This window comes from Cetorhinus maximus, chromosome 5 (genome assembly GCF_964194155.1).
Source record: "Cetorhinus maximus chromosome 5, sCetMax3.hap1.1, whole genome shotgun sequence".
NCBI lineage: Eukaryota > Metazoa > Chordata > Chondrichthyes > Lamniformes > Cetorhinidae > Cetorhinus > Cetorhinus maximus.
In genome coordinates this window covers 116,928,403-116,940,765 of record NC_135883.1, presented here as the reverse complement: position 1 = coordinate 116,940,765, position 12,363 = coordinate 116,928,403, and the positions used below count along the sequence as shown (strand labels likewise).

The window sequence follows — 12,363 nt, the reverse complement described above, 5'->3', positions numbered from 1 at the left end:
AGCAGCCAATATGTGCACAGCAAAGTTCCAGAAACAGCACCAAGATAAATGAACAAATGATGTGTTTTTATAATGTTGGTTGAGGGATAAATGTTGGCCAGCACACTGGTGGAACTTCCCTGCTATTTTTCAAATATTTCCATGGGATCTTTTACATCCACCTGAGGGGGCAGCTAAAGCACTCCCACATTACTGCACTGAACTGTAAGACTTAGACTAAGTGCTTAAATCTCAATATGGCAGAAATCATGTTCTCCTATCAACAAGACACACAAAATGCCTTATTATCAATTTTCATGCCAGTAACTTCTTTTGGTAATAAAGTAATCTTTTTTGCTATCATAGCGAATGCACAAGTGATATATATCTAATGCTATTGTTTTTAACTAAGATTTTAAAGGTTGGAAAACTGAAATCACTGCACATAATAGTTGTCAATATTAGCTTTAAATATGGAGCCTTGGGATCCTGAATTTCTGCTGCATAGCATTTATTTCCTTGAAGTAAAAAGTATGCCATTTCAAAACAACAAATGAATTGAAACAACAGGCGTAAAGGTGGTGATAGTTCCTCAAAATGCCTGAAAGTATTAGATACAAGTAGATTATGAGAGAAATGCTTGATCCCCATTTTACTCCAACAGAGGGTATACTGTTCATATCAAGTTCTCCCCTCAATGTTAAACAAGCTTTTTTCTTTTCTGACTCACTCTGTTCCCTTTCTGAAAAAGAACTGACAACATCTGCAAGGATCCAAGAACAGTTCTATCTGCTTGGAAGTGTAACGGCCCAACCATGATGCTGGTTTGTAGGACAGTTGGTACATGTTTATGAAATCAAATGCTGAATCACTTCAACTCAATGCATTCTGAATATCACTAACTACATATCACTAACAGATAGTGTTCAAATTACTGAGGTACCCAATTTTAAAACTTCAATATTGTTATCACAAGATTTTTGGACCTCAGTTGATTTATGCCTCTCATCAAAAATAATGACACACTTTAAATGTTAGACTAGTGATTTGCAGATCAAAAGCTAGAAAACAATACTGCCTCAAAATGGTAGTACTCAATTTAAGAAAGTCAGCTTTGACTGGCCAATTAAAATTCAGAATGGAAAAGCATGCTACCAGTGCTTAGCCTTCATTGTTGGGTCAATACTGTTCAGCTGTATTACTTACTCAAACTTTGCATACAAAAACTGTAAATATTCAAACTCTTCTGATGATTCACCAGTTTAAGATACTACATAGCTGACAGGCAAGGGAACTGTAGGAGTGCTACAACTAACAAAACTCTTACTTCGGAAGGAGATGGCAAAATAGCAACCAGGACTCCTTCTTCAGATCACTAACAAGGAACCCCTACTAGAAGTTCACATACTAAGATGGCATTAAGTTTAGCTGTGATGCCTCCCCATGCCTGCCATAGAGAATGGCCTACCAGCAAGTACTGCATATCCTCATGCATTAGCAATGGGAATTTGGGTGGGGTTAAGGAGGATGGTCAGATCCATGGAAACAAGTTCTATTGAGTCAATAATTTCAAGAAAAAAAAACCCAGAAAATTAATGCAAAAACAGGATTCCTTTTAAATCGAGCACTATGAGAGAAGAGAAGCAACATAAAAAGTGCTCATTTTTTAATAGTTAACCCTCAAGTTCTGAACAATAAGATGAGCAAACTTTACCATTATATCCTAACACCACCATCAGGTCACTATACTCAATAAAAATAGGGAATATGATTTTATTTCTATATCGCAGTATTTTCTTTGGGCAAATAATATTTCAGAACAAAGTAAATGGACAATTCTCATGATACCAATATTGATAGCTATGCTTTTGCCCCTTTCCATAAATAATTTCTTATCTGTATATCTTTCTTTAAACTGAACAGTAGCCAGAGATAAAAAAAGATGCCAAGTTTGGTAGCAAAAATTTAGTTATATTACTTTTAGGTTGATTTAGAATCAAAAGACACTATCAAACAAAACATCAGTATGACTCTAGCATGCTTTTTACAATGATGCATCTATCCAGGTACCAACGTACCTTTAACATGATGAACCAGGGCCACGATATGCTGAATAAATGACTCTGAAGAGCTTCTGTAAAACTGAGGCAACTTAAGGTGATCAAAGATAGAGCGGAATCCTTGCTGTTTCTTGCTGGAATGGACAAGAGCACAGGAAAGCAGTCTCTCAGTTGTCAAAGAACTTCCAGGTCTGCAAAGAAAGAAAAACTACATTCTAATGACTTTGCTGTGTTCTGTACTTAGATAGGTACCAATCAATATACTTTCCTCTTCACTCAAGTAAAGCAGGTCCAGTAGTCTTGTGGTTTTGGCACAGGACTAGCAATCCAGAGGTTGTGAATTCAAACTCCACTATGGATAATTGCAAAATTGAATTCAATAATTCAATAAGTAGCTTAGGGGCTATGATCACGAAAGCAACTGTTATGAAATCTCAATCAGATCAATAATGTCTTTCAAGAAGGGAACTAGCCATCTCACATCTGATATGGAGTTATGTATGGCTCCAGCGCCATGCTATGGGGATGACTGTTACTGGCCCCAGGGCAATGAAGCAAGGACAGTTAATACTGTCTCACTAGTGTTGCCCACATAATAGATTTTTAAAAAATCTTTCCTTTCCAATGGCATTTATGGGGCAAATTAAATTGTGCCACTGCACTTTCTTAGGCGAGGCAGTGGAGGTGCAGAGTGGGAAGGACAGCTAGAAAATTATAGGTGTTTATTCTTATTTAACATGGGAGTTATCGGTGAGGGTTATGTAAATATAAACTAAAAATTATTTCAGAAAGGTAACTCAGATCTTAATTTGTAAATGAGACGTTAGTTTCTTGCTGTCTAATATGGAACTAAGAGAAAACCTCCTTAAAGTTAATGCTGTACATAGATTCCACATTTATATTGAAGTCTTTTTTTGATTGCTCCGCCCACAGTTCTTTGCACCACTCAGAATTCTTACCCTCACCATCTCCTCTGAGCTGAAACTGAACTTCCACTTTTTATCTATTGCTAAAGCTGCTTTCAAAGAAACCTGACTTTGTCTTTTAGGTTAAACACATTGTTCCAAGAACAACTGTCAACTTTTGATAAAGCCCAAGTTATTCAGGACTTGAATATTACTCGCACACCTGAGAAGGCTCTGCTAGCATCCCTCACTCTCTTGAATAGGATACAAGAAATGCTTGTTGCCCAACAGCTGATCCCATCTCACACTCCTACCCTCCAAACTCACTTTCTTGTTGTGACCCTTCATATCATTGTCTGAATTTTGCTCATTTCATAGAATTTAACAGCACAGCAGGCCGTCATTGGGACCATCAAGTCAGTGTTGGCTCTTTGAAAGAGCTAGCCTATTCCCATACCCTTGCTCTTTCCCCATTGCCCTGCAAATTAATCCTTTTCAAATGTATATCCAATTCATTTTTGAAAGTTACTAACGAATCTGCTTGCACCACCCTTTCATGTGGTGTATTCCAGAACAGCTCTCTACATAAAAATAATTCTCATCTCCATTTGGTTCTTTTGCCAATTATCTGTGCCCTCTGGTGGTTGTCCTTCCTGCCAGTGGCATCAGGTTATCTCCAAGTACACTAAATTACCCTTCATAATAGTGAACCCCATTTAAACCTTCCATTAATCCTCTCTGCTCTAAGAACAGCTTTTCTAGTCTTTCCACATAACTAAAGTCTGCCAACCCTGGTTCCGTTCCACGTGAATTTCCTCTGCACTCTCTCCAAGACCTTATCATCTTTCCCAAAGTGAGGTGCTCAGAATTGGACACAACATTTCAGCCTAGGCCTAGCCAGTGATTAATAAAGATTTAATAGAACTTCATTGTTTTTGACTTTATATTTTTTTTAAAAAATTAATTCATGGGATGAGAGCTTCACTGGCTGGGTCAGCAATTATTGCCCATCCCTAGTTGCCCTTGAGAAGCTGGTGGTGAGCTGCCTTCTTGAACTGCTGCAGTCCATGTGGAGCAGGTACACCCACAGTGCTGTTAGGGAGGGAGTTCCAGGATTTTGACCCAGCGACAGAGAAGGAACGGTGATATATTTCCAAGTCAGGATGGTGAGTGACTCGGAGGGGAACTTCCAGGTGGTGGTGTTCCCATCTACCTGCTGCCCTTGTCTTTCTAAATGGTAGTGGTCATGGGTTTGGAAGGTGCTGTCGAAGGAGCCTTGGTGAATCCCTGCAGTACATCTTGTACACACTGCTGCTACTGTGCATCAGTGGCGGAGGGAGTGAATGTTTGTGGATGTGGTGCCAATCAAATAGGCTGCTTTGACCTGGATGGTGTCAAGCTTCTTGAGTGTTGTGGGAGCTGCATTCATCCAGGCAAGGGGGGAGTATTCCATACACTCCTGACTTGTGCTTTGTAGATGGTGGACAGGCTTTGGGGTGTCAGGAGGCGGGTTACTCGTCTCACGATTCCTAGCCCCTGACCTGTTCTTGTAGCCATAGTATTTATATGGCTAGTCCAGTTCACTTTCTGGTCAATGGTAAACCCCAGGATGTTGATAGTGGGGGATTCAGTGATGGTAATGCAATTGAACATCAAGGGGCGATGGTTGGATTCTCTCATGTTGGAGATGATCACTGCCTGACACTTGTGTGACGTGAATGTTACTTGCCACTTGTCAGCCCAAGCCTGGATATTGTCCAGGTCTTGCTGCATTTGGACATGGACTGCTTCAGTATCTGAGGAGTCGTGAATGGTGCTGAACATTATGCAATCATCAGCAAACATCCCCAGAGGCATAGAATTCAAGAATCCTGTATTCTTTTTTCCTAAAGACAGCCTCAACAACTTGTTCTACAGCCTTCAAAGGTGTGATGTAAAACCCACATCTTTGTTCCTGCAGCCCCTTTAAAATTGTACCATTTTATACCGTTTCTTCTCATTCTTGCTTCCAAAATTTGTGAGTTCACACTTTTTTTTTCCTTCCAAGACCAAATCGGCAATCTACTCTTCGTCCTCCCTACATCCTTACTATGTTGACACTAGCCTCAAACTCATTCTTTTCCCAGAACTTCAAAATTATAGAATTAATTATATGCTTCAATATTTTCTTCCATCTACAATCTTCAGATTTTTAAAAGCAATGCTCACTGTTTCTCATCACAACTTCCCAATTTACATTTTATAACACCCTGCATTATTGTGCTTGGTCTTTCATCCTGCAGGTATTCACAATTTAAATAATCTTACCATGGCAACTACCACTTGTACAATTCAGACGTTACAGATAAAAGCGGTTATCAGCAGTCAAACAACAGTCCTGCATATGTGCCAAAATCCTTCACACCAGAGGACAGTAAATCACCAACATCCTGGGGGACCCCACTGACTAGAATCTTAACTGGACCTGCCATATAAATACAGTGGCTACAAGAGCAGTTCAGAGTGGGTATTCTGTGCCATGTGATTCACCTCCTGATTCTGCAATGTCCTTCCACCAACCACAATGCAAAAGTCAGGAGTATGATGGAATACTCACTTGCCTGGATGAGTGCAGCGCCATCAAAATTCAAGAAGCTCAACAGCACACAGGATAAAGCAGTTTGCTTGACTGGCATACCATCCACCAACTTCAAAATTCATTCCATCACTTGTGCACCATAGCTACAGCATGCGCCATCTACGAAATGGACATGAGCAACACACCAAGGCGCCTTCATAGCGCCTTCCAAACCTGCAACCAGGACCGTCTAGAAGGACAAGGACAGCAGACGCATGGGAACCCCACCACCTTCATATTCTCCTCCAAGGATAGTGAATTAGAATGTTGCTGGGTCAATATGCTGGAACTCCCTACCTAACAGCACGGTGAGAATATCTGCACCAGATGAACCGCAGCAGTTCATGGAGGCAGCTCATTACCACCTTCTCCAGGGCATCTAGGGATACGCAATGGATGCTGGCCTTGCTGGCGCCACACACGTCCCCTGAACAAATTGTTACAAATGCTGGACTTTATAGGACGGTTGTGTTTTGAACGGTCTCAGCCTGAATGTATGGTAGCTAGATTTGCTGAAGACATCAAGACAGGTAGGAAAGTAAGTTGTCAAGAGGTGGCAAAGAGTCTGCAAAGGGACAGAGTGAGGTTAAGTAAGTGGGCAAAAAATTGGGAAGAAGGGAGTATATAATGTGGGAAAATGTGAATTTGTCCACTCTGGCAGGAAGAATAGAAAAACAGTATACTATTTAAATGGAGAAATACTGCAAAACTCGGTGATACAGAGGGATCTGGTGTCCTGGTACATGAATCACAAAAAGTTAGTATGCAGGTACATGAAGTGATTAGGAAGGCAAATGGAATGTGGCATTTATTGCATGGGGAATGGCATATAAAAGTAAGAAAGTTTTACTGCAGCTCTACAGGGCCTTAGTGAGACCACATCTTGAGCAGTGTGTACAGTTTTGGTCTTATTTGAAAAAGGATATAATTGCGTTAGAGACAGTTCAGAGAAGGTTCACTTGACTGATATCTGGGATGAAGGGCTTATTTTAAGAAAGGCTGAATAGGTTAGGCATATACCCATTGGAATTTAAAAGAATGAGAGGCCACCTAACTGAAACATACAAGATCCTGAGGGGATTTGAGGATGTTTCCTCTTGTGGGGGAGACTAGAATTAGGGAACATAGTTTAAAAATAAGAGGTCTCCCTTTTAAGATGTAGACAAGGAGAATATTTTTCTCCCAGGTGGTCGTTAATCAGTGGAATTATCTTCCCCAAAAAGCAGTGGAGGCTGGGGTCATTGAATTTATTCAAGGCTAAGTAAGATAGATTTTTGATAGACAAGGGAGTCAAGGGTTACAGGGGGAAGACAGGAAAGTGGAGTTGAGACCACAATCAGATCAGCCATGATATTATCAAATTGCGGAGCAGGCTTGAAGAGCTGAATGGCCTACTCCTGCTCCTATGTTTCTTTAATTCAAGGTAAAATGGAATAGCTTGGAGGCATGGATGGGACCTCCTACAGGATTTGCCCAGAAATAAGCCCATCTGACCTCATACTGCATTTGACTGGAGACAAACTCAGGTAACCTGCTTGTTATGGAAACTGAAATTTATTCAAAGTAAGGTGCAAGTATTAACACCTGGACACAAAGGAGGAGGCAGCTGGCCTTACTGCTGCCCAGTCTCTGGGTCAGATAGACAGGAAGATCTGGGGAAGACCACCGAAAGGAGGTGCTGCTATGCCAGAAAGAAGAAAATGACTGTTTTTGGGTTAAATCATCAAGCAAAGTGCTGGTAAGGACAAAGTTCTGTCCGAGGAAACAAGGATTGTGGAGAATTAAAAACTAAGGAATCACCGGAGGGTACCTTGCTACTGGAAATCCATTTGATTATACACAGAGGATTGAGTAAAAGACACTTTGTTCAAAAGGAAACTGGAAGATTCACCAAGGTGGGCCAGGGAGAAGAGATCCTGCTAAAGCTGGGAGGAGTTTGGGATTTTTAAATACAAGGCTACATTTCTGCTGAGTGCGCGGTATAATGAATAGACATGGCACAGGGTTTTCAGTTGTGTTAAGGGGAAATACCTTTCCTAGAGTTGAGTGTATTTGTTGCCTACTAAGTAATGTTTAGCTTATGTTAATTTTAATGTGTTTATTACAGTAAAAGTTTTAAACTTGAAATCTTGTTGTACGATCCTTTGAGTCGGTTACTGGAAAATTTCTCTCCCATTGTAAAAGTTATCAATCTCTATGGGGATTGTAACAATTTTTTTTTAAAAAAACTGCCAAAGGTGTTATACTGGAAAACAAGAGACACAAGAAACATTGGCCTTCTGCGATGGTGTCTTGCCTGCGTCAGATTGGCAAGCAGACATCTGAAACACATCTTGTGCAAGGAAATAATCTCCTGTCACGTCTGCAGCCACTTTGATCAATTGGTGTTAGTCACCATCTAGAACCATGCCAATACTTCTCAGAATGAAAAGGAAGTAGAAAGACATAGCTATAAATGTACCATAGCATAAAAACACTGGAAAAAAAAGATATAATTGGAAAGCAGCTTTGGACATTGAACTACATTTTTTAGAAATGTATAAGGTTCCAACTACAGTAGGCACACTTTCCTTCTTTGTTCCATCACCATATAAGTAGCTTGTTATCAACACTACCTCATTTGCTCCTTTGCCATTTGGTTCAACTGAGGGCAAAGTGAAAAGTATTTTGGGGCGCATTTGAATCCTAATGTTAAATGCACAGCCACAGTTGCCAACCAACCCCTCAGTAATACAGCATAAATATTTACTGTACTGGTATTGCAATCTTCAACAACTCTTCAATATTTAGGAGTCTGAGATCTCCTGGCTAGGTCTGAATCTTCCTATTCATGCAGCATTCCCAAAAGGATGGGAACAGAAGCCCAAATTTCCCCAGTACTTTATCTAAAGCACAAGGACACAACAATGAATCTCTTAATTCCTTGGACAACAGTTCTGTAGGCTCAGAAAGTAATTTTTCTGAATTTGTGAGAAGGTTGTGAGACATGAAGGGGAGAACATTTCCAGTAATTTCCATTCATTGCACCAAAGGAGATGTTATTTTCATTTAAAATAGAAACCACCTCATCAGTTTCCAATGGTACTATAAGTCAATGAAAATCCCTGAAGGGAATTTACTGAAGCAGTGAAAGACTTCACTTTCTAGCCCCTTACTGTCACTCCCTTCTTGAATTATTTATTTATCCACAGAATGTGTGTCACTGGACATCCCCAATTGTCCTGGAACATGAGTCACTCTCTTGAACAGCTGCAATCCATCATAGCGGTTCTGATAAGCCATTTCAAAGGACAGTTAGCAATCCAGAGTCACATATAGGCCAGACCGGGTAAAGATGGCAGATTTCCTTTCTTAAACAATATTAGCGAACCAGTTGGATTTTTAACAACAATCCAGTAGATTTTTATTCCAGATTTATTTAATTTACCAAATTTAAATTCTCCAACTGCCATGGTGGAATTTGAATTCACGTCTCCAGATTACCAGTCCAAGCCTCCCGACTACTAGACCCAAAACATCATCACACTATGCTACTCTACCTGGAATCTTTTAAACGATAGCATAAAATCTATTTAAACATGAAATGAAGCTTGTCTGCCTTGGATTAGGATGCCTTCCAAAGCCTTACTTGACAAAAGACATATTTTCTAAAGAAAGGAAATTATAATATTATGTTCCAAAGGCCTCTAAAATAATTAAATGACTAGATAGCATCCCTATTGATAGACAATTCCAGTTTAACAGACTGGGAAGACCCGGGGGCACGAGCTTAAGTAACAGTAGAAATGGAGTGTATATTAGGCAGTTCTTCTTTTCCCAGAGAATTGAGAGCCTCCAAAATACAGTGCCAGGGGAGTAGAACCAGTTCCTGACTGGGGCAGAAATCACTTTCTATAGAAGTGCCTTTATGGGAAACATTTCCAACTGGTGTAGGTGAATCCATTCAGGAGATCACAAGGAGTCGAGGAGTTTTACAAGTTATTCTTTTCCCTTATTGGTCCTTGGTGTTTACTGTTTTTCTTGCCTCTCTCAGAAGACTACATAGATTACATGTACGTAGGGCTGGAAGTGAGATGGAGAGGGTGGTAAAGGGAGAGGAAAGTGTTCAGCTATGATGGGGTCCTGCCATTGTGGCTTATGGTGGGCTTGATGGACTAATTTTGTGTCTGTGTAAAGTTCAAATTAGCTTAATTTACATTGCCCAAGAGTGATTTTTGAAATGCCAAGCAAGAAAAGCTATCGTTGGGAGATCTGTCAATTTCTGCTGATACATAGGAAGCACTTAATGGAGATAACAGAAGACATTGAACAATTCAGATCAAATCCAGAGATCACCCACCTTTCTTTTATGATCATGTGGTACACAATATATTTCATTACTTCCCCAGTTAGCTTAAGTAACTTTTTTTTTTAAAAAGTAGACAAAATGAACGACTGATACAAATGACCACTTCTAATCACTCTCATATCCATTATTTACAACAAAATTGACTTACTGTTTTGTAACCTCAACTGGAAAATGAATACAAAAGGGGAAAAAAGTGCATGCACTCATTATGCATAAGCAGCAAAATCGATTACTTACAAGATCACGAATATTAAAATTAATGTTTTTAAAATTTTAAAGCACATAGGCAACAATTCAACAAGAAAGCCACATTCTACAAAGAACCGCAACACAAAAATAATGCACACTGACTTACCGTACAGAGTCTTCAAACTGCGATGCAGTCATTTTCAATTTCACTTCAGGCTGACAGGACGTAGTTGCTAGAGGTTTGATTCTGGGTGGACTTTCCTCTGTGAAAGACATTTTATCCCTTTCTCGGACATCTGTGTTCTTTTGTTGCGGCAATGTGGAGCTTGGATCATAGAGCTCTTTGAACTTATCACCTTTCACTGGCTCAGGAGAGACAGGTTCTTTCTTTGGTGCTGTTCTTTCCTCATATTTTTTTTCTGCATATTTGTCTTCTTCCCTAAGCTTCTCTTTTACTGCGCTAGATGAAAAGCTAGCCACATTAAATTTGTAAGACCGCTCATCTTCATACCTATCATGGTCTTTTGTTCCTTTGACTACAATTTTTGTTTTATATTTACTTTCCTCATAGTCAAAATCCCAATGAGACTCAGTTCCATAGCCCTTTTCCTTCTCTACTTGGTTGGTCACACTGTACTGATATTTAGGTCTGTAGTGATCTAATTCATCAGACAATGCATCCATAACATTCTGTCTGTGCCTTTCTGGGGACTCGGTTAAATATGACATTTTTTCTGCTTCCTTTCTAAAATACTCACCTTTAGAACTACCATAATCTACTCCTCCTTTATCCCCCCATTCCCTCCCCCTGGCCTTATCTTTCTCCAGTCCCCTTTCCTTTTGAGCATCTTTCTCTCTTCCATCTCCTCTGTCCAACACGAAGGTCCTACTCTCCTCATCCTCGGTGTACCTATTTAGAGGATCAAAAACATTGTGAAATGCAACAAAAAAATTCTTCTGCAGTTGTACATTTTAGAAGTTTGACTTAATGAAAAGCTTGATTGCTATTGAAACAGAAAGTAAGGTCCATACCAGAACAGAATGCTCTTAAATCAGTATTATCAATTCTATAATGTATTCTGTCCGCAAGTGCAGTTTAGGGATATTATAAAATTAATTACTTTTTAATTTAGTTGTTCTGTTATTTTATGGAATTTTTTAAGTTCAGCTAGTCTAACTTCTGCGCTGCCAGTTTAGTGACATGTCAGCATCTCCAATTTTTCAATCAGGCAGAAACTAAATGATCAATCCTACACCTTTTTATTGAAAGTAACTTGATGAATTTCAGCCACAGATACTAGCACTTAGCAAATCAAATTTAGTATGAGGCTAATGGTAGAACAAATTGAGGGTTGTTAGAGTTGCACAAGAGCAACTCAGCTACTCCTACTCTCCTGTAACCCTGCAAATTTTCTCTTCAGATGCTTATTCAATTCTCTTTTGAAAGCCATGATTGAATCTCCCCCACCACATGCTCAGTCAGTGTATTCTAGATCCTAACCACTCACAGCATGACAAGTTCTTTCATGTTGTCTTTGGTTCATTTGCCAATCGCCTTAAGTTGTTGTCCACTGGTTCGCAACCCTTCCACCATTGGGAACAGTTTCTCCCTATCTACTGTGTCTAGATCCCTCATGATTTTGAGCACCTTGATGAAAACTCCTCTCAACTTTTATTTCTCCAAGGAGAACAACCACGGTTTCACCAATTTATCTACATTAAGCGTAGTTCCTCTTCCCTAGAACTATGCTAGTAAATCTTTTCTCTACCCTCTCAAAAGCCTTTACATCCTTCCTAAAGTGAGGTGCCCAGAATTAGAGACAATATTCTAGCTGGGGGCGAACCAGGGTTTTATAAAGCACCCTAATTAAAAAGGCATATGCGATCCCTGACCACTTTCGCAACTTGTCCTGCCCTCCTTCAACGATTTCTGCATATATACCCCAAGTTCTCTGTTCCTGCAACCCCTTTAGTACTGCGTCCTTTATTTTATATTGCCTCTCCTCATTCTTCCTGCCAAAATGTACCACTTCACACTTCTCGCCCATTCCACTAGCTTATCTATGTCCTCTTGCAGTTTATCACTATCCTCCTCACGATTTATAATACTTCAGAGTTCCGTGTCATCTGCACACCCAAATCTAGGTCATTAAAATATATCAAAAAGAGCAGTGCTCTTAGTACAAACCCCTGTATACCTTCCTCCAGTGCAAAAACAACCAACCACTCAATGTTACTCTCCATTTCCTGTCACTCAGCCAACTC

General features: G+C 39.8%; 1 protein-coding gene across 4 annotated transcripts in view; it reads right to left on the bottom strand.

Moving 5' to 3' along the window:
- LOC144680869 (bcl-2-associated transcription factor 1-like) overlaps positions 1-12,363 on the bottom strand; it is a 77,554-nt gene that overhangs the window by 35,207 nt on the left and 29,984 nt on the right. For all 4 annotated transcript variants that reach the window (XM_078542345.1, XM_078542347.1, XM_078542346.1 and 1 more), the window contains exons 5-6: positions 10,265-11,008; positions 2,058-2,230 (exon numbers count right to left, since the gene is read on the bottom strand). In XM_078542345.1, coding sequence (XP_078398471.1) covers positions 2,058-2,230; positions 10,265-11,008 — 917 coding nt within the window. The remainder of the gene's footprint in view (positions 1-2,057; positions 2,231-10,264; positions 11,009-12,363) is intronic.